General features: G+C 38.4%; 1 protein-coding gene across 6 annotated transcripts in view; it reads right to left on the bottom strand.

The window, feature by feature from the left end:
- Positions 1-23,785, bottom strand: part of C5H7orf50 (chromosome 5 C7orf50 homolog) — a 135,772-nt gene that overhangs the window by 8,322 nt on the left and 103,665 nt on the right. For all 6 annotated transcript variants that reach the window (XM_055806375.1, XM_055806378.1, XM_055806377.1 and 3 more), the window contains one exon: positions 20,654-20,829. In XM_055806375.1, the coding sequence (XP_055662350.1) occupies positions 20,654-20,829 (176 nt within the window). The remainder of the gene's footprint in view (positions 1-20,653; positions 20,830-23,785) is intronic.

Raw genomic sequence — 23,785 nt, forward strand, 5'->3', positions numbered from 1 at the left:
GATGAAGCAAGGCTGGGTTTCAGAAAGCTGATACTTCATAAAGAACCGAAACTGAGCAGCCTCTAGAGGACTGGATGGAGGGACTCATGCTACAATGGTCACCTCAACAATAGCTGAAGCCCATCACAGATGACCTGTTCTAGAGCAGAGAAAATTCATTTTCAGGAGCATATGTTTTAAGGCTGGGATTTGACTAAAAGTGTGACTTAAATATTGACGTTTACAGGACAGAAAAATGTTTTTTATATCTCACTCTCCCCAGGAATTCTGATTCCAGTATTTAGCTCAAAACTTCAGGCTGCTTCCGTACTGTTAATAGCGAGCAGGTACATGAATTATTAACATCTGCAAATGTTCTTTGATTGCTTAGCATATATATTTTAAATATGCAAAATTTTAACTGGGTTAGAACAGCACATTAATGTATATCTTGAACATGATTTTAAAGCTGGTATATTCTTTTTTAGATGAAAAAGGAATCACTTATTTCTACAAACAAATGAGCAAACTAGCAAATCTCACTATAAAATGAACACTACTTGATTTTTCTTTAAAGAAAAACAAGTCTTCAGAGGGTAGCTTGCAAGATGTCTTTAATGTTCTGGCTTGTTCTACACAGCAACAGAGAGCACAGAAATCAATTGAAAAGCCAGCTGGGTATGAGAATCAGTATTGTTTAAACACTGTCAAGTCTAATAAAGCAAAAGAGTCCTCATATTCAGTGACTGCTGCACCAGCAAATACATTGTTCAGTCAATTCAATGAAAGAGAAAAAAAAAAGACCACAAATTTGTACAGAAGGGTTTCATGGAAGTCTCTGCAGAAAACCCCAAGAAAAAAATTGTCTTGACTGTCAAATTTAGGATAAAGAAAAAGCAGCAGCAAGTCATTAGGGTTGTCACTAGCTAAATTCAATAAAAATGTCTGTAACCAACATATAAGGTAAAAACCAGGCAAATAACAGTAAACCAGGAAGGACAGACAAAACACTAATAACCACAATATATCACAATTTACATGCTCAAACTAAATCCACAGATGACCTGATTTAGAGGTCTCTTTTGGGGCACTGTTAACAAATAGCAAAAGTTTGCAGAACAAATATTGCACAAAAGCAGAAGCCCTAAAGCACTAATGCCAAAAGTTATAGAATCAAATAAAAAATATTACAGGGAAACTATCCTTTTCCCACCACCACCAACTTGGAAACCAAAGTACTTGCAAAATAAAGATCATTCAACCCCTGGTGTCACTTGCATTCACAACAAAGTGTGCAACTGTACAACAACCAGCAAAATTACACTTCTGAAGGAAATGACTTCTAAAAGACCTTAAAACCAAAGTAAATTACAATGATGGTGCCTGCCATTAAAAGAAACTCATTCTTTTAAACAATTACATGGAAGATGTTATAAGAAATGCTGTCTCTTTGCACAGCACGGAGAAGGTAAATTTAAAATCCTTTTTTATGTTAAGTAAGCCTGGAAACAGTTTACAGTATAATCTTTGCAAGGTGACAAGAATAAGCTGAATGACAGATCTGTGACCGCATCCTGTGAAAACAGTCCCTCTTCTAAGGAAAATCTTTAACACGTGTTATTTTATTCTTTATTTCTTTAAACTATACTATGTATTTACACATCGGTGATTATATCCATTGGTTAGACACACCACATAGTACTCTGAATATTTTATTCTCTGCTAATTTTATGTTTCTATCACTTACACTATCACCTGAGTACTTAGGCATTAATTTGAAAAATACAGCCTGATTTCACTAATCTCCTATAAAGCTATAGGATGTTAAAATATCTTTATTACCTAGTTTATAAACAACTGAGACCAACAAATGAGTGCACTATAAGGTTAATTGCTCTTATTAGCCTATTACCAAAACCATATGCTCTCTTCTACATGTTTAGGCAAGCCGTTATACTCCTGCATGTAAGATCCCACATTGACTTTCACTCTAGTGAATTCTCTCATAGAAACAAACAAAAGTTTCAGCTAGTCTTCCCGAAAGGTTTTGCTCTATATACACCATAATAATTCATATAAACAACAAATCCTTTAACATAATCAACCGCAGAATGTATGTTTGTGCCCATTACAGCACCAGAGCTTCACAAACTGTTTCTTTTGGTTTGTGCTCTGTCATCCTGTTAGAATCAAATGCTAAATGAGTGTGCTAAAAAAGTAGTCTTTTCCTTAAAAGGCTATGGGTGTACTCATATTTTCAGAAAATGCTCCCAGGTTTTTAACTGGTACTCCACCCATGGTTGCATCAATTCCTGTTCTCCCCCTTCAGGAAAAAGCCCCGTCTCTTGACCTTAATTCCTATCAGGCTGTGGGCAAAACACTCATGATAATGGATGCACAATCTTTAAGACAGATAACGTGGCAGTTGCTCCCTGTAACTGGACCCCCCCAACAGTTATTAAAATAGAAGTTTTCCACTGCTTCCTATGACTATGACAGCTTTTTTCCTACTCCTATGACAGTTTTAAAACCTATGGAAAGTATCACTCTAACAAAGTGAGAGGGGTAACTCCTTTTATCAGAATGACATAATTAGTACATTTTTAGAAACGCTCAACTTTTAAACTACAAAAGTTAAAGCTTTGTAATACAAAAGGGGTCTCATTTTGCTGTTTATATGGAGATAAGTTTCCTTGATATACTACAGCAGTAGAAAAGGCTTTTCCTTTGAGTGATTAAATATACAGAGTAAGACCATCTACATTACAGTATAAAAAAACTTTTTACAGACAATCACAACCTATTCCACAGTTTGAATTAATTTGGTAGCCTTTGGAAGTAAGTATCTCTGTCCAGATCAGATATATACTGTGGAATTGGATGAAAAATATACATGTGTAAAACATGTATGTTTCCAGTATGCCTTGGGCTAATTTTCAATATACTGTACAAACACTAATTGCCTTCTTTACACAGTTAATGTTTGAATCTTTCTTATAAGCTCTAGCTCATAAAAAAACACATTGGTTGACTTTAGTTAAAGAGAATTTTTATGTTTGTGCAAATGATCTTTCTAAATGGACTTGAAATTGAAGATACAGACAAAATGATTCAAATTAATCAAGCGGCTTAGGGAATTTTCCATTTGGGCTTTTGGTTTTTAGCATGAGAGTCTCATGTAAAAAAGCTGCCCACAATTCGACTGGTCTATCTCATAAATGACTTCTAGTCTGTACATTGAAGTAATCTCACACAAATCTATTCCCCAAACATGGGAATACAGGCAGCATAAGTAGGCAAACAGAAGACAACTGGTAGCGTGCAGGGCAGAGTCCTCTCTGGCATGACCCAGAAGAAAGAGAAGGGGAAGGGAAAGTAGCCAAATTGGTTCCAGAAACACAGAAAGAGAAAAACGTTACTGTTACAAATTGGATTCAGGAAGACAACACAATGCATCTGCTTAGATTACTGGCCAGGGCAAAACACTACAAAGCTGTCACAATTATTAAATAATCTCTTATGCATAGAAAAGCACTGTGCTAAGAACCAACCATTTTACTCATTCAGCTTGAAAAGATTATCACATAGGAGACAAGGCTCCAGAAACTAGAAAGACAGACAGGCATGTGACTGCTGAAGAAGACACAGGACCACTGCTGCATACCAAATGCAAGGACACCTAGACTCACCTACATCTACTGCTTCAGTTTTGTGCCACTGACAGTCCAGCCCACCCTGGATACACCTTCCAGCCTGGATACCTACCTAAGGTAAAGCAGGGTGCCACCAAATGTAGATTTCTCCAGCATATTAGCATCAGGGAATTAATCTGAAAGGTTCCTCCCGCCCTGAGGACCATATCAGAGTGCAGCCACCTCTTGTTCTCCTGTGATTGTCTCCATGAGGACCCTTATGACTTACTCTCTCAAGCTTCACTGAATCGCAAGAGAAGGACAGAGAACAGATTTGGTCCATTACACCACATTCAAGGCTGCACTGAAAAGATCTATCAAAAATATTAAAAGCAGCATACTACAGCACCATACAAAAACTGTCACATTCTTCCTACCTCATTTTATCTGGGTATTTTTCTGTTTTGATATACTCAATTATTCATCACCCTGAAACCTGTCTTTAAGAATCACCTATGTTCTTCTATGCGCCCCCACCAGGATGGCTGAACAGAAGTTGTGGCACATGATTAGGGCTTGGAGGAGTCAAATTAAGCACTTTATCCCTCAGGCTCTCTGCAACAGTGCAAAAGGCATCATTTCTGCACTCATTGCCCTATCCAAAAAATGTGGATAACAGGTGCTTCCTCAATAAAGAGCAACTATACTTTAAAAAATTCCCTTAAGGATATTTAAAGCCTTGCTGAAACACTTGGCACTTGAGTGATTTGCTGTAATATTTCACAATGCAATACATACAATAGCAGCGACTTTAAAATACCATGCACTTATGTGTAAAGTAAGCTCACTGCCCCTATAAGGCCCGATTTCGGAAACTAACTACTGCTGTCAGGTCAGTTCAGCAGGGAGTGTCACACCACATATGGCCAACAGCTGAGGATGGGAATCCAGCATCTCAAAAAGCATCCCTGGAACCGCTGGAAGCAGCATGGAGGGAGCAGAAATTTGGCATAAGCTTGTTCTTGAGGGAGAAGAGTCATTTTATGGATGGAGGTTTTATATGGATATAAAAAATATATATAGATGTGGATGGAAGTTTTATATACGCCTTATAGTGCATATAGTGAAGTAGGAATAATATATTTTTGTCCAGTTATAACACATACAATGATTTAAAGGAAATGTAAAAGTGTTTACTTTTATTGGGGGTATTCAGAATTTCTTCTATTTCTCTCAGGGGCATTTAAAATTAATTTACTTTCAAAAAGAAAAGTTTTCGAATGTCTGTCTTTGTCAACAACTGCATGCCCAGAAAGCCGACTTGCAGTGCGCTTCAGTGCTCAATGCAAGATAAGAGGAAATCTCATTTCAAGCACGTGTAAGGCTGATTTTCCTCATTCAGAAATATCCCAAATTTAAATTCTAAATATATTTTCAAAAACTCGATCAGAATGCAGCAGTTAAAACCTTAGACACACTAATCTGTGGCAGCACTCAAGATACAGACTTAGATACTATCATAGGTTTATTTTTAACTGTTTTTCTTGCGTTATGGATGACTATCTCCCAGCTCCAATTCCTGGAGAAAGTTAATATATTTATACTGATATTCTCAAATCCAGTTTGGAAACTAATTAAATTATGACTCAGATAAAGGTTTTCCTTATTTTCCTGGAAAAGATGTTAATGGAGCTCTTTTGCCAGAGGAAAACTTTCTAAAATTGTCAACAGATTTTAGAATTGGTGCCACATTTTTGGTTGAAAATCCTGGCACCATTTCTCAATCTGTGGTTTAAAAACAATTTTTAATATATTCTTCCATCTGGTTTAGACGCAGCATAATGTCTAAAGACTTGTGAAAAGGCAAGGGGAGAAAGCTTTCTTTTTCTTTTTTTTCTTTTTCTTTTTTTTTAGATTTAGGAATGACACATGCAAGAAATAAAAGTGCTTTTTAGTGTCCCATTTTTGTACTGATGTCCAATATATGGACAGATTGTATCTGATTGTATCTGATGTACAGCAAACTACACAGGTCACAGAATTTTCTTAGAAAGTATTTATAAAGCAAAAGGAAAAGGCCTTTGTGCCTTAAAGCAAAGCTTTGATTAAAATGTTTATCACAGCGTATCTTCTATTATAAGTACTTTTATCACATGCCATTATTTGTAACATTTTATATTATGTTTGCATCCTGAAGCTTCAGCCAAGCTAAAAATCCTCTTCCTCCCCGACTATAGGCACTGTTCAAATGCAACATGAGACATTCCCTTGAAGAGCTTCAAGTATAAACAGATGAGACAGATGATAAATGGAAAGGAAAGTTGACCCAGAATATTGTAACAATGCCTCAAAATCATGCAGCAGGTCATCGGTAGAGCTCTTATCTCTTATGTATGGCACAAAACACACAGGGTATCTTACTCTGATACAACGCATCAACTTTTCATAGAATAGATACCAACCTACCTGCAAATGCCAAGAGTGTTCCACTGGGAAAATAACCTTTACAGGTTTAGATTTTTTTTTCCAAATTCTTTTTCTACCACAGTTATTTAGTTGGTGGTATCTGTATTAGCCTGCCTGCAGCAAAATAGCATTTTGATCTGGAAATATATATATAGCAATAATAATATGCTGAGAACTTTCTGTTGTTTTCAGTAATAATAAAAAGGTCAGCAGTAGGCTTGAAAGCCCACAGCTAACATTGCTGTATTATTAAGCTAAATGTACTTTTTATTTTACATAAATTCATAAAAAGAAAACAAAGTAGGAGTTGAATTATCACAGAAGAATAAAGAAAATAGAATTTCAGCCCCTCACAGACAATCTGTTCTGCTCCTGCAAGCAATATACAACTAAGTGCTATCCCAATGCTGTGCTGAAGTCCCATCTCCTCTCCAGATGTCCATCTTTTCTGGCACTTAATCCTGGTCACACTGATGCCCAGACCAGAAATAAGGGAAAGGGGAAAATGAAAACAACTGTTATGCCTCCCTCCCATGAAGAACATCCTGGGGGGTACGAGAAGATTAAGAGGGCCCCATAGTCTGTATTAAAATCATGTAAGAAGCCAGCTGCAAGTAAAATAACTTTCAAAAGCTGGCAACAACCCATTTATATAAATGTTTTGTGATGATCAGATGAGGATACGCTACCAGACCCAGAAAAAACAAATACAGTGACTCCTCTTCAGCCTTACTGTTACACCACAAAGAGAGCCAGCTGTGGTACAGAATACTCCTGCCCAGGCATGGATTCAAGCTGAGTTGCAAACAGTAGCTCATTTTCATTGCTTTTTTAAATCAGCTTTTAAAGCTTTTAAAGGTTCTTCCCCCCTAACATCTCAAAGAAAAAAAGAATAATAAATTAAAAAATTAAGAACAAATGAAAAAACTAATTTATTAATCTTAAACTAATTGTTGTATTTTAAAGGAGGAATATGAAGAGCATGTAGGCTGAAATCAGGCTGAAATGACTGTTTGTGACTGATTCCATGCTGTTGGGAGAAGAATAAGTTCTGGGATGGTTCTCAGCTAGAGCAATTATCACTGGGTTTTACTGCTCACCAGGATAAGTAATGCACAGCCTTTCAAGCTAGATCTAGAAGATTCAATTCTGTTGTTCAGTGCCCCAAAACTACATTAACACGTAGTCATGGGTATACAGCTGGTGGAGCATTAGTATACCCTAACCTTGCTGTGAGTGTCAATACAAAAAAAATCTATAGTTTCAGCAGTGTTGGGTCATACTTACTACTTATAACTTACATACATACATACATACTAGCTACACTTAGAATATTAGTGTTAATGAAAGATTGAAGACAAGCTATAAAAAGATGGTATAAAAAGTCAAACATTTACTAATGTAATAAAAAAAGGTCTGTGTAATTTTAAGGCTTATCTCAAAGCTAGCAATGATTACAAAAAAAAAAAAAAAAAAACAAAACAAACAAACCCAAAACTTCTGGCTTTTAAGAAGAAAATACCAGAAACGTATGGAAATGTCAGGGTTTTCCATATAGTAATGCTGAAAGAGAAACCAACTTCTTGCAAAAATTTATTGGTGAAAGTTTTTGAGGAGGGACAAAGAAATGACCACTTAAAGAAGGATTTGAACACTGAAGATGCTGCGATTGATTTTGGTTTGAACCAGCCAGGATGCCAAAGTGCCAATTTATTGCTCAGTATACTGAGCTGAAAGTTTGTTACTCAATTATTATGCATGGGCTATTTCAAGAAGCCCTGAAGCTACAAAGTGAGGCTGGCACCCAATGAAGGTGCCTAAGGCAGCTGGCCCTCTGATCAGCAGCACTGCTGAAAATGTGTTGCTTTGTTGTAACCAGATGTCTCCAACTTCAGGTTGTGTAGTTTTTGTGCTGTTTCTACCTTTGCAAAGACCTAATGGACTTCCAAAGCCAGTAAGATCAGAAGTGTCCCTCTGCAGTTCTGAACTCTGTAGTAACATTTGAATATAACATGAAAACCCAATGCTCTCTTGTTAACCTAATGTGATGCCTGTGTGCCAAATGCCTACCTGTGCTACGTTCCAGCACCATGCACATTCTTCCTTTCTGACTCTCAGCATCCAGGATATCTAGTCCTAGTTGCAGGGAGCCCAGATGACCTCCCTTCCTCCCAAGATTCAAATCCTGTTCCTGCAGACTTCCCAACAGGGCTTCCCTGCACCCTTGAGGAATGGAGATGCTGAGACTGTGGAGCATGGTCTAGTGAACCTGATGGATGCAAGGGGTGCAACCCACCCACTGCTGTCTGCAGGATGGCCAGGCAGGCTGGGTACCAGCAGCATCTGTGAAGCACCTCCTGTGTCCTCTCCTTGCTTGACAAACAGCTGAAAAAAAAAAATCTCACCCTTCGTGGTGTTGAGGGCCTCCAGCTAAAGCCTCCAGAAAAGCTGAAATCCCTCCCTCTGAGAGAAGCCGAACCTTGAGCCTATGCTGTAGGACTGGCCCCATACCTACCCTACACTGCCAGCCTGTTCTGGTGACAATGTTCTGTAGGCATATAGAAGACATCCTGGATTGCCAGATTCTGACCTAGTCCCTTTATTTAACTAGGGGATTTATTTATTCTTTTAGGACAGTATCAAAACCCAGATACTTATTAATTTGGATGCAAGCCCCAGATGCACTGTTGCAGAAATTACATCTGCAGGCTTTTTTTTTTTTTTAAAATGAAATCCAAGTATTTTTATTGCCGGCTAATTAGACATAGCTCATCTTTGTTAAAGGAAGCCCCACGTGGCCCTCTTCAAATAACCCATTCACACAGATGGCTTTTACAGTGTACCTGAGAGGATACCACATTTGGGGGTATTCTGGACCAACAGCAAGAACATATATAGAAGCTTTCAAAAAAAGAAAAAGGAAAAAAAAAAAGACCCATCAACAATCCTTGTCATTTTTTACATCCCAATTTGGACATCCCACTGTCACATTCATTAGGAATTACAACAGAGGCAGATGGAGAGTGTTGCAGACCCCCAGCCATTTGAATATCCTAAATTGTAACCTTACAGATGATTTACTCTTTTTGCAAAAGAGTTCTAAAAAGGGACAAGCCCGTGAAAAAACTGAGATCAACCTAGAAGCGTACAGCAGTTGACAGCCCACTCGCATTTTCTTGATTTAGCTGATATGTTCAGATATCTCACTGCATAATAAAATCTGCTGCTCCACTATAGTATTCAGGACAGTATCAGATTCTCCTCCTCTAATATCCTGTGATGTGTGTTGCACTACTAACATTTTAAGTAATCTATGCTTAAAGACTGATCTGCCAATTAGTGCTTCCCGCAGATGGCTCTCATTCCAATTCAATTTTATTCATATAAAAGTAATTACTGATACCTTTTCCAGCATCATCATATTAATAAATGTCTGAAGCAGGAGACAAATTTTATTAAGGATCCAGTTTTATTATTTCAAAAATATTGATTGCTATTCTAACTCTGGCTTGGAAGCTTTGACAGCTCCCTGGAGCTAATTGATTAATAATCATTGCCAACTGCTTTTTAAATTTTAATTTTGGCTTTGGCTGACTAGACTAAATGATTCCCTAGAGCTACAAACTACTCACCACTATTATGAGTATTTGGGCACTGGATGAATAGTTTCAATGTGTTTGAAGAAGTGAGCAGCCACGTTAATTCTCCTAGATCTAAATTTTATGACACCAAGAAAACATAAAACCTTCCTATTGCATTTTGGCCATGTCAAGAACATAGTCTGAATGGAAGAAGATGGGTAAGTACAAAATGCCTTTTCTCAAATCCAGATGACAGGTTAAGGATGGGATGCCTGGGCTCAGAGCCAGGCGCTAGGCAAGGAGCTTGGAAAGCCAGGGGAGAGCAGACTTCAGAGGATGGGAGGAAAAAGCTATGCCTCATACTCCTTCAACGAAGCCTCACTGCAAATGAATTTTTTTTTAAAATAAAGCAAATAATCCTTGCAATCTGCTTTTAGTTTAAAAATATCAATAGGTAATTTCTTGTAATACTTCTATATGAAATGGGTAATTGTAATTATTCTGGTTTTATTTGACCTGAATAGTGCACAAGTTTTCCTCAAGACAAATGGAAAAGGTCAAAGTGATTGTGTGAAGCATTGAGCACCCACAACTTCGGTCAGCAATGACGGTGTCTAGTTACTGTCAGGATACGGTCCTGAAGCAGACTGGCCTGTTATTAAAGACTTCTGCTTCTGCATCTCCCTAATATATCTCACAAGGTTTCTAAAAGTAATTTTCGGATGAAATAATATATTAAAGCTGCTAAATTATTCAATTAGATGCAATCTCTTTTGTATAATACTATAGACAGATGAAAGCTGGATCTCAATGAGAAATATCTAATGGCTACATTTAATAAACTGTTAAGAAAATTCATTTATACTAAATTTTATTTTACTGGAAATGAGAGTCATTAAGAAAGGATGCATTAAATTTTCTTAACTAGGTTTGGAAATAAAGATGTTATTTTACAGGAAAGAGACTCAGGCAAAGAAACCTTAACTATTTTTACCCCTATATTTATGAGCTTAACACACATAATCTAGTTTTCCCTATCTAAGCAAGCACTTTACAGCACAACAGTTAATTATCATTAATACAATTTACAGCTGTGACAACATATGTGAAAATTTACAAGAAATTTTTAAAATCCCACTGAAAAAAACTATAAATAAATAAATGTAAACTGAAGTTTGAAAAAAATAAATTCACCAAGAATGCATGGGAAGCTTCCCCAGGCACATGAGAATGAGTCATCTCAAAAGCCACCAATCTCATCTGACACAAGATCACATGCAGGAGAAAAATCTCATATATAATGACTAAGAATAAAAGTGCTGTCTGTAACCTCCAGCTGGCTAACTGGGGAATTTTTGTTCCTAGTTTTATCAGCAGCAATAAAGTGGAATAAAGCTGCTCCGGTCATTTGAGTAATACTACAAAGGACCACAACTGCAAGGAGACCTCAACCATGGAAGACAGAAACCTCTCCCAAATTAGCTAGAAGAGTCTGGAATATTAATCCAGACACTGCATGCCCACCCAGAGATCAGTACAGTTGCTAGTGGCCTTTAGGAATGTCTTGAGATGCCACTACAGAAAAAGCTCCTCTTTCAAAATAAGGAATTAAAAAATTCTACAGGTCTGTTAGGACTAGACATTGGTATAGGGCCAAAGAAAACAGAGCCTGTGTTCAGATGAGAAGAAAGTTATGTCTAGTTTCCCTTGTGTCACTTGCATGAAAGGAGACCTTTGGATAATACAAGGACTTTGGTGAGTCACAAACTTCATCACTGTTTAATTTATCCATCTAAAAAATGGGGTAATATAAGAATGTCTCAAAAGCTGTCATAATAAGAATGAATAAATTAGTGTCAAAATATTTTTCACTTATTTTGCCAAAATACAGTCATGATATGCTATCAGGAATGGTACTATAGAAAAGCAAGTTACCATTACTATGACAGGGAGAAGATAGAGAAAATATTAAAAAAAAAAAAAATCGCTTTAAAGATGGGTCTAATTAGTCAATATATTTTTCAGCTGATCCTGTAAATGATAGATGTCAGATAAAAGGATTTGTGAATTCATGTTAATGATGCTATTAAATACAGTATTTCCCCATGAACATGTTTGAACCAAATGCCCAAGTAAATATTTTGACAGCTCTGTTTCACACTGAAAAAATGGCAGAAGCGCAAAGAGACAGAAGGTTTCAAAGTAAATTGCACTACAGCTTTTACTGAAATATGCTTTGAGATGTGTACTTGTGACCTTCCATAAAATTAATGCAAAGATTTAGAAAGACAAATTATTTTATTTGGAGCCATAATGTAGGATTAGAGTTTCCTAATCAATTTCTCCCTTGTCGCTAAATTTAGTAACCATTTATGGGTATGGAAATTACAAGAAGAAATCTCTTTGCTCTGCCATAAACTAAATAGGACGATGAGCAGGTTCAGAAAGGCAGAACAGCTACTGACTCTAAGAAAAATTTAGCAGAGACATGTGCATCCCTTGCTTTCTCCTTTTAAGCTGTACATTAGCGCGAAGCAAAGAGGTAAGAAAGCTACTTCAAACCCATTCGCTATAGAAAGGAGTTTATCCAGTACAACATTAATAGCTAAATCATAAGAGGTTTGGTTCAGGGAAAGTCACATTAGTCTGGCTGCTTTTCCAAAGCTCAGCTGAATGAGTTGTGCCCTAAGCATTTACTAATTTAGCTGGAAAATCATGCAGTTGTCAATGCTTCTAGAACTTCCTACTTCTGAATGAGTTGAAAATACCACAGGAACACCTGCAACATCTGAGAACTTCCACGCATAACTAAGCCTAAAAGTCTTAGAACCTGACATTTCAGTCTTCAAAGCAATCACTTGTTTTGCCTCTAGAAACCAGAGCTGCTTACCCAGCAAGCCAGAAATGGTAAAATACACCCAAAAATATTTATAAGTACCTAGGATCTTCACCACTTTTTACACCAGTATGGAGAGGACCTGCTAGAAATGACTGGAAATATTTTTAAAAGGCACTTCTGTCCATCTGGAGCATTTCCAGGATAATATTACAGATACCCAGAATATATTCCTACAGTTCATTTTCTTCCCAGAAATTCTTGGTAAAAATAGTTAAGATTGGCTCTGAGCTACTTAAAGTTGTTTTCTGTTCTAACTTTTGGTTGCTATTTTAGAATTATGTAGTAAATAACAACATTATTTGTCAGCATTAACTTTAACTGACAAGTTTATCTTTAGTAACAGCTAAAGAAGTGTTGTTACCTGCTCTGGCACTGGAAGCGGTATAACTTATAAATCAGCTCCGTGAAATGCCTGAGCTCGTTTGCAGAGCACCATGACTTCTTCATTCAGGCTCATCTGGCTGTTAACCCAGTTATTTCACTTCCAGACCCAAGTCAGTATTTCTGCATAGCACTGTGTCATGCAGGCACTTTCCTCTGTTCACTGCTGGCACGTTTTTAACCACCCGCATCGCAAAACTGGACTCACGTGGAAGAGCTGCTGATCAAAATTGTTGCCTGCCTTTTTTTTTTTTTTTTTTTTTTTGGTGAGCCTTGGATGGCTATAATATTTATAGGTGGGAAAAGAGATGAGATATAGATGAGGAACAGTAATCTCCATGAACTCACTAAATTAAGAGTAAGATGTTAACAGGCTCCTTGTAAAGCAGTGAAATTGTCGTATGAGAACAGCAGCTAACCCACCGAGAAATTCGTAACAGTTTAAAAGTAATTCCTGCACAATATGACATCCTGTGGATGTCATGCAGGGGTTAGAAAAACACTGGCATGGCTCCAGCAGAGTTCTGCGTATCACTTGCCATCAGGATACAGAAAAGTGAATCCATAAGTCACTGAGTGTATCATAGCGAATTAAAATCATCAAGTTGGGCTGCCGTTAGACATCTTGATTAAACAGGCAAAAGCTGTATGGCGCTATTACTGAGAGTGTAACGTGACATTCACAGAATCCTAAATGCATAGTTTGAATAACCAGATGATAACGAGAACACTAACATCTGGAAATGTGTATCATAAAACCAGTTCTGAAATGGTAGGGTATCTGACTTGCTGCAGCCAGGCTGAAGTAGGATGAGAAGCACTGTCCCTTTTACAGTCAGTGAAAAATACATTATGGCTATAGTTGGCATGTTCATGCCAACACTGTCATTAACGCAAAACTGAATAGTTCAGGGGGTCAACAAAAAAGTGAAGGTTTTTAGTGTGCAGCAAATTAAACGTGAATTCTCAATATGCTATGGCTCAAAGATAAATCCAGTGTTGTTGCCCATAAACCAAAGGCAGAGTGACAGGGAGCAAGAAGGAATCGCAGACTCTCAGTCCCTTCTGCATAAAGCTGGAAGGTGGCTCCAGTAAAAAAGCATGTTTACTTCAAGGTCTCACATTTCCAGAATGATCACAGACGCAGGAGTTCAAAGAAGAGCGATACAGCACATCGGTGCCTGGAAGGACTAGGAACAGATGAAGGATTACAGATGTATTGCTTCACTGAAGGGGCAGTGAGGTTGAGAAAACCGATACAGCCATGTGAGGAGTGTAAGCACCAGGATGGGGAGAAGTTATTTACAAAAAGTGGGGCAATATAATGATTTAGCAAACCTTGCTCAGTAACAGGTCCACCCTAGCAGGACAACTTTTCTCCTTCAAATACCCTAACAGCAAGCCTTCTGCAGAAGAGAATATGCTTCAGTACATTTACAGAATAGCCCTAAGCAGCACCCAAATCTGTAGAGTGAATATGCCTTCTCCACCTACCCCTACAAAAATAACTGCCAGCATACCGGCACCCTAAAAATAGGAAAGGTGTGGGCATTGCAACAGAGCGCTTTGTAGAGATTCTGAGTAATGCCAGGGCTGCTAGGGAACTGCAAACAAACTGAGGTGGCTTCATCAGATGCCACGGGGTACTGAAGTTACACAAGGGAGTGTAGGATAATGATAAGATAACTCACTCTTAATATGATGAGACTACTCTTCTGTGCCATGAACAAAGACAGTGGCTTCCTTTAAAATGAGGAAGATCTGTCCAGCTATTAACATCAGTTGGAAAACATTCAGTTCTACAGACACGCTGATTTAGGTCAAGGAGAGGAATCCCACTTAGAGGCAGGTCAGGCCCTGGTAAAAATTGAAAGTCAAGCCATATAGAAAGTTGGAGAAGTGATTAAACAAATTAACTGATCACTAGAGTATCAGGAAAAGTGCAAGCCTTTGAAATCAGATAGTAGCAACTGCCTGCCCAAGTCCATATAAAACAGCTACAGAACAACACCAAATGCAAATTTATCCTGTACCTGACTTTCTGGATTCATGAGGCTTCTTATGGAACCAATGAATATGAAACATGACTACAAGCATGTATTAATAGATTAATTACATCCATAGTTAATGCTTGTTCCAGAACCTTTAAAAAATAGTCCTATGATTATTAAAGCAAAACAAGCCTCCATCACTATTCCCTGATCTTTGAGGAAAAACTGCTCTTTCAAGGTATGCTAAAGCCCCAGTTGTTGAAGGGAATTCAGCAACATTGCTGTGTCTAATTACAATGGTTTCTCTGAAGCTCACATACTATTTTGCTACTGGCTAATTGAGATTCATCACTTGAGCACCTCCCCAATATTGTATTAAATTCAAGATAACTGATGAGCTTTTACATATTCTGCACCCTCCCTATCAGGAAGGAAACTCATTCTTCGTCCTGAAGGGTGGGGAAGGAAAGATTATACTAAATGGTAATGTTAGTTGCTATCAAACCCAAGGAGTCTGTCTCTGGAGGGAGGAAAAAAAAATATCTGTGTATGTTTACATTTTTAGTGCATCAGTTATTTCTAGTATCTAAAAGCTTAAGCCATTGATGGTGAAACATTAACACCAGTGCCAAGTTTGAAATTAATAAAGATTAAGGCCAGCAGCAAGCAGAATGACTTAAATGTTCAGAATGAAACATCAGAAATCATCACTGACCGTGTCTAAAAATCCACTTAACCTGTGGGAGGAAAAACAGCTTCAAAACATTATGGATTAACAAAGCAAACTAAATCTGACACAAGCCCACTAAATGGACATTAAATTTAGAAGCTATTTTTCAACATTAATGAGGATGGTTGCATTTGCACAGAAGCTCTCCCAAGAGTCACCTGGTCCCAAATGCGGTAGGATGAATGGTCTGTGATTTCCTGAAGGACCACCATCATCTCAGCTCTTTAGCCGCAGATCTCAAATGTTGCTGTCTCCCTTACAGCCCAGCACAAGCTTCTACTGGTTCCTTCAAAAACCAGAAACTTCTTAGACGCTAACACTGAGTGAGCACTAAGCTACCTATTAATGCCCTTCTCCAGATGGCCTCTGCTCCAGTAGGAGTAAAGACCTGATACATTTTATACAATTTTATATTATTTATATTGTATATAATATATTATATATGTTTAAAAATATCAAAAAGTGTCAAAAGAAGTGCTTCCAGCAACACCCCCCAGATTTCTGTATTCTCTGCAAAAAATAACAATGTTTCAGCTTTAAAGTCTCCCAGGCTTGGTACTGTTTGTAATAATGTTTGACCAAGGACTAGGATATGTTTCCATTCTGCAAACACAGCAGATAAATAACCGCCCTGGGCTGTACACTGCTTTCAGCAGAACTGCCACTGCACTCAGCAAAAACCACCTTGTGTTCTGCAGAGTCAGACTACATCCCCACTCGATGGGAAATTCTGTCTCCCACTTTCATGCCTCTGTAATGTGCCCTTGCTTTGTATTATTCTTTTAAGCATCTTTTTTTCCTTAAAGAAATCTCTGACATTCTCTGAATCTCACCTAAAATTAATCAAGGATGAGGAAAGTAAGATCTATAAATAAAACTGAAAAGACAATGCCTTGGTAAACATTCTGATGACATATATTACTAGTATAACACAAATCATTACACAAAGAAAAGAAATTTACTCCAGCAGCTTATTTTTAAAATTTTAACATGTGATAAATAGCATTGCAACTCCTAGGTAATGCACAGCAATATCCAGATAATCATATTTTCTGTCACTTCTACTTCAGATTATATCAGTCTTGTAATTCCACATACTTTGAGTGTCGTCTTTTCGGATCTCTGTCTATTACTTTGATGGGTGATGGAGAAAACCCTACATGCAGATCCATATAGCAGTGAGCTTCCTAAGCCAAACACAAGAACAGAAGCATTCTAGGGAGAGAGTGGCTTGCCAAGACAAACAAGTTCTGCCAACATTTTAACACCACAGAAGGTCAGTTAGGTTATAATTAAGTCTAATTACCATTCTCATGAATTGCAACATCTTTTCACTTGAAGGCACTTAATGCCCAGAAAAGGATGAATTTTTATTTTATATTTTCCAAGAATCAAAGTAATGAGAAGTTCTAATCTTAGCTTTAAACCTGAATCATCACGTACCATCATAAAGAAAAAAAGGCATTTCATCATTAAAAGGAAGACATTTGTACAGTTTATTCTACCACTAATACTTCCTCGTTCCTGCTTTTCCCTATTCCTCTGCAGCAATTCTACAGGTTTTCTTCTCTTCTGTTCAGTACCACTCTGTTTTATTCATTGTTCCACATTTTCCTTTTCCTTCTCAGTTTCATAACCTTTCTGCTTCCCTTTTTACTTTAGCTCCCTATTTTTAATCCCCTACATATCTTCAGATCTTCCTCTCTGCTCCAGCAGCAAGCTGGAGAACCTGATGGTAGACTTTCTTCTGTTTCCGCAGGCACGCTGTGACTGCTGCATGAGACAGAACTGCACTGGGAAACCACCTGAGCTTAGTTCAGCAAGGGAATAAGGTGAGATAACAAGTGGGGAAGCAAAGACTTTTTTTCCTGCCCCTTTCCTTTTCCCAGAGGTCAACAGAAAGTGAGAGAGGAAAAAACCAGGAGCTATTTGGCTGCTTCTCCTCCATCAGAAGTGCAAAACCTGGTGCATGCTTGTCCTGGTCTCAGTCAAATGAGAAAGCAGCTGAAAACCCTGGGCTATCAATGTCACCCAGCTCACAGGGGAAACCGTCAGCACCCTCAGGTCTAGCTAGGGGCTGCAGTTTGCTAGCTGGCATCAGCTGCTGCTGCACGGGACCATCCCATATGCACGGGAAAAAAAGCCTCTCAATTGCTAGGATGATCCTCCAATAAAATGATAATTTGACCTCTCTGGAGGCTGGCAAAGCATCAAGGACTATTTGTTTTTAAACTCGAATAATAAACCTGGAAAACTGGAAGAACTGGTCAGCTCGTAGCACGCTGTGCCCAGCAGTACAGAAGTTTACAAAGACCCCCGGCAGCAGGGGTACCCATCGGCAGTGCTATCAGACAGCCACATGCCTTGGTCTAGCCTTGCTCTTTGTGCAAAGCATCACTCAATCTAGCTCTGTTGCTGCAGTGCTGGTCCTAAAGCTGTCAGGAAGGGCAGTATGCAATTAGCGGTCCTGCCCTCAGCACACTGCGTGCCTTACTCCCTCTCATCAATGCTCTCTTCATTAACTCATCCCTACTAAAAGAATGAGGCACGTCTTTCTGAAAGTCACCTTGTGCCTCAGCAAAGAGGAGTGCTGCCTGTGGGCTGCATGCTACTTCCATTTTATTTTTTTAATGGGACATAAAACCCATTGCAGAAGCAGGGCTTTCTAAACACAGGACACTCACCCCCCCTCCCGCCCAAAACACTAAGTTATTAACTGTGGTTTATTCCCTCCAAGTAAAATTTTGCTGCTTGTCCCCGACCTTACTGCCTGAAACAGCAGTTCTCCTGGTGAAGAATTCCACATGCCAGAAAAGACTACTCTGCACTTTGAGTGAACTACTACCTCTTACAATACGTATGACCTACAAAAGAAGTTTCATTTTCCCTTGCATATCAGAAGTCTAGATGTGTAAGAAATTCTCTCACTGAATTTTTCTTTCAAAGTTATCAAACAAAATTCCACTAAAACAAATCCAGTATTTTCCTGTCATAGGCTAAAGCCTCATAAGTTTGTGCTTTCATACTGCAAATAGTCTCTTAAGAAAGAAAAATGTTTCAGTTACCATATGGTACTTCAAGTTCCACCTGTCCTACGGGAAATTCACGTCATCAGGGAATTAAGATGCCACTTAGCAACCCTTATGTCATGTAAGGCTTTTTATCGTATGTGGGGCAAACCATAAATCCACAGTATCCTTTTGTTTACCTCCAATTATATTAATCTCTTGCATCTGTAAGATTAGTTCATCCTCCCACATATTATTCAGGCCTGTAGTCTACAAAAACATGTAGACTGAAATCCTTGAGCCAAACCCCTTGAAGCTGCTGGGGGTTTTGCAATGGACTTCCAGAGCTCAAATTTTAGTTTCTTTTCCCCAGCTAATATATTACTTCTCTGATTACTTTAAATCCACTTGTTTCTTTTTCCACTTTTGCTGGGTTGAAAAAACATTTGAGGTGTAAAAGGATTAAGCTGTTTTTCTGTAATTTACAATGGTGCAAGACGGTCCCAGCACATTTGGGGCTAGAGCACTGCTGTGGTTATGTTTGCTTGGCAGTTCAACATCTTATGCCTATCCCTGTTAAGCCTACAAGATTCAAATTGTCTATTGCTGAAATAATCCCTTACAACCTATTGCTGTACATACAGCTCTTGGACTCTGTGTATTACAAGACTAAATGACATAGCAGGTTTACTATTTCAAGGTAATTTGGTACAGGTTAAGTGAAACTCTAGAGCCAAATTGGTTCAAATATTAGTTCAAATACAGCTTCATATTCTTTCACCTAACAAGGCAAAAATCCATATGGGTAACAGTGGAATAACAATCAAAAACCAACAGCTTGTTCCTTTGCTTTCCAAACCTGAAATCCATTATCTAGAGATCCACCACTTACTAGCAAACATACCAGAGTATAGTCTGAGCAGATGGTTCAAAGCTAGCTGTCAATCCATTTGCAGTTCAAAACAGTGAACTGCTCCAGCTGTTTTCCAGATCAAAAACATTACTGTCATTTTGCTATCGCTGCGTGCTGAGGGTTATGTAACAAAAATGCACATGTCCCTCTGCCTGGAATGCAATTAATTTCCTCCCTCCCCACTGAGAGTGGTAAGTAACAATTCAGACAGTCTGGATGCTTCAGTTTTGAGCATGGCCAGAGATGCAACCCTGGAATTATTCCACGTGGTAACCCACTATTTGTAACATGCCATGTCTTTTGGAGGTCCTACAGACAGGGTATATTCAGTAGTTTGGAAAAAAAAAACCCAAACACCATCTTCCTGTTTATATATAATCTCTTACTGTCTGTAGGGTACTATGAATGCCTTGCTGTAGTTCTTTAGTTTAAAGTTCCAACATAAAACACAGTCTATGGTTAAGTATTCTGAGTAAGTGCACTAACTAGGCAAAGTAATTGCTTCCGATCTGAAATCAGCTAATATACTTGCTGTATACTTTTGTATGCAAAAATAAGGCATTGTACACTATTAAAACAGTGCATAATCCCATCTCAACTTACAAAGATCCAAACATCACGCAGGATGTTAAAATCAGACTCCATAATGTTTAACCACTTGATGCAATTCGCTTATATAAAGAGAACAGTTGGAACTCCTTTGCTTAGAACAGCGCACTCAAACAAAACTAATTTCCTCAATGCAATCTTTTCTGCAATGTGAGTTTCATCTTTATAAGCGCAGCTAACCCGGTGATATTTATATATCGACTAAAAGTTCTTCAGGACAGGCGCTGTCTTTATATAAAATGTTTGCACCATACTTAACATCTCTCAGTTGTTCCTGTGACACAAATACAATGGGGTGATCAACTGTACGCTAGGGTGTCAACGGAGATGAAACATTAACTTAGTACTTAACTACAGCAATTTCCTTTAATGTGTTATTACTTGGTTCAGCTTGTTCTGGATTTCTGGCATTGTTTCCAGGTCACTTCTGTAGGGAGCACCTGCAGTGGTTTTACTGTTCTTACCTGGTTAAATAGGCCAGAGCCAGCTCAGATCCCGACGGCTTTTTGGGCTGAACTTTTTTAGTAGAGATTCCAGCTTCCCTCATCAGCTGTTTTTCCTTCTTCTTGCGCTCTTTTTTTAGTTTTCTTTCCAGTTTTCTCCTTTCCTCTGCAGTAAGTTCTTCCTCTTCTTTTGCTGCCTGAAATAATCAACATTTGATTAAATTGTTTATATTTCTATAGGAAAGTGAACAAAATATGCATAGATGCAATTGAAGGGCACAGGTAATATTTAAAACCAGAAGCTTCAAGTTCCATAGTTCTACTGTTCACTATACTTCCATCACCTCTCTACTCTGCTCAATTCACACAACTGTAAATACCGCACTTCCAGAAATCTATTTATTTATCTACTTATATTAGAGAAACTGCCTTCTATAGATGATTGTACTGTTCACAGCAGTACAGTAATCTGAGCACCTTATTTATAGCTATGTATTAAACATCATATCTAAAATTTGTTGTGCTGTTTGTTCTCCCATACTCAAACCTGAGAGGGGAATGTGAACAGCAGAGACTGTTTCATAGTGGAGGGAGGGGGAAGGATTTTTTTTTTTATTTTTTTATTTTTTTTTTTTTTTAGCATACGCACATTTAAGTGGGAGAAGTAGGGTTTCCTTAGTTTCTGGGGCTGTTTGTTGTGTAACGTCACACTTCCCTGAGCTGAGAAAACCTGTCTGCCACACAGGGGCTCCATCACCATTATGCCAAAAGGAGATTTGGGAACTACCACCTTCATCCAAGACGTCTTGGAGATCCTTTAGCAATCTTGGGTAAACATATGCACGATCTTCAATAAACATATACACATATATTCCACACAGGCTGAAATTTCTTTAGGTTTGCAGACAGAATAGTTAATTATTCACGTCTAAAACTATATTGCTGCAAATATATGTGTAAGTATACCCCAAAAGGAAAATAAGTATTTCATGTACAGATGAAGAGCATTAAATAGATACGCTGCATTTAGCAAGGAAAATCCAGTGTGAGATTACACAGTGTAGAAATAAAATGCTGTTCCATAGCAAGATGAGATTGACTCCAGGGATTCCTAAATGTCTAGGAATTCCTATCTTTCCAGGCAATAGTCTCACTGAATCGTTAAATGGCAACTAAAAGCATAAAATGAAACGGCCGCTGGTCTAATACTAGATAGCTGTTTCTTCAATGCCCTCGCCAAGACTTCCCTGAGAGATCTACTCTTTACAGAACCCTAACTACTCTGATGATCATCATACACAGACCTTCAAAAAACTGTAGACAAAATAGATTCTGGCTATCCAAACCCCTGTGTACCCCGGGAAGCAGAAGGCATTTGGACACTATGAAGCCACCAGTTCTGTGCAACCTCCCAGTAACAATGGAGCAATGAAAAAAGTAAGAAATTCTGCAGACAAGACTCTTACACTGTGTTTTTCTTGCTTCTAGGTATTTCCAAGTCCAAGACTGAAGGAGTGGTGCTAATTCTTAGCTTATATGATAGTTACAGATCCCACATGGTCCCAAATAAAACTTTGATACCTTCATCCTGGTTTAAGGAACTGCTGCTTTCTTAGCCACCTCCATCGGTCAGACACTGGAATAAAATGCAGGCTAAAGGTATGCACAAGGACCACTTAAATCTCACTTTCTCTTCCAAACAGAAGAATTTCCAACAGAAATCCAGTAGCAAAAATACTAGAAGCATTAGCTTTTCTGATGAGCTCAGGGTTTTCAGCTCCTGCTTGCTGTACTACTCCCCTACTATCACTTATAGCCAACTCAAAACTGCAAACATTGACAGACTTCTAAACTACAGGCTCAGATTGGAGTAGGTTGTCAGGCTCGCATTTTTTTTACCTAAACATATTCAGCACCTTTCTGTAAAGATCATTTAAATATCCTGCTCTTGACATTTAACAAGAAGAGATAGGGCTGTGGGCAACACTGTGGAAACAGTGTTTGCAGTAATGTGAAATGTGATAGAGGTGTTGCCCAAACAGTAATGATTTGTGAATGTCTTCATTACTTAATGCACTTCCTCAACAATTGTACTGGGTTTGTTAAGACAACCTGGGCAAGGAACAGATTCCTGTGAAGCCAGGCTATATTTATAAGACTACGAGGTCTCTGGGTAGGGAAAAGCCACCCACTGACAGCAGTGGAAATGGCATGGATGTAAGGTGGCCCAGGAAATGTCTACCTTACCTGTACACAAGTGGACTTTGAAGCAGACTCCAGTATGACAAGACAGAAAAATGGGAGATTGCATGCAAGTGTTTGGTTGAGTTATTTAAATCCATAATTCTTCTGCTCAAAATAAAGTACACTTTCTGTTCTGATGTTTCTGCCAAATCTGCATGTCCCTCAGACAAGTACTTGAGGTATAAGCTGATGGAAGTGGAGTATATAGAGACAAGTAAGGCAGTCTGGAGGAGCCACGCATGCCTACAGCAGCTGTACTTGCATCTCACATCCCAAGGCTGGGGAAGACAAAGGAGCCTAACTGCCACCAACATTTCCAAGATCAAGAATCACATTCACAGAGTGGACTTGATTCAGATCCAGCAGCTTTACTACAGCATCGTACTCCCCAGCAGAGTCCTCTGCTGAAGGGAACCCACAGAGGTCAAACTGAGTGCAAAAGAACGCTCTTCCTCCTCTCCCTGCTCCCTCCTCACCTGTCTGAGGAATCCGTAACTGAAACTGGAACGCACAAGGAGATCAACCGCCTTATGGAAAGTGGTTAAAACCACTTTATAGTGTTACATCAATTCATGTTAGTTGAGTGCTTTGGAATGAAAATCCAGACATGGTGCTAAATAACATTATTCTTGCCAACAATCGAGCAAAGGATGGCTAAACAAGACAATACCTGAACACAGTCTTATTTGTCAAAGACACCTGCTGAGGGCTAAACATTCGTTCAGTGTCAATTCGCATATCATCTAAGTTTACTCTGACTCATCCTTCCAACTTTGTTTTCAGAGAGAAAAAAAGGGGCAAGAAAGCAGAAATTAGAATAAATAGGAGTGGGACAGTAAAGAGGATTTGCTTTCTTTGTTCAAAGTACTTTTTAGTTAGTTTTACGGAAAAGCCAGCATTCATGTGCAA

Source organism: Falco peregrinus, chromosome 5 (genome assembly GCF_023634155.1).
Source record: "Falco peregrinus isolate bFalPer1 chromosome 5, bFalPer1.pri, whole genome shotgun sequence".
Taxonomy (NCBI): Eukaryota; Metazoa; Chordata; class Aves; order Falconiformes; family Falconidae; genus Falco; species Falco peregrinus.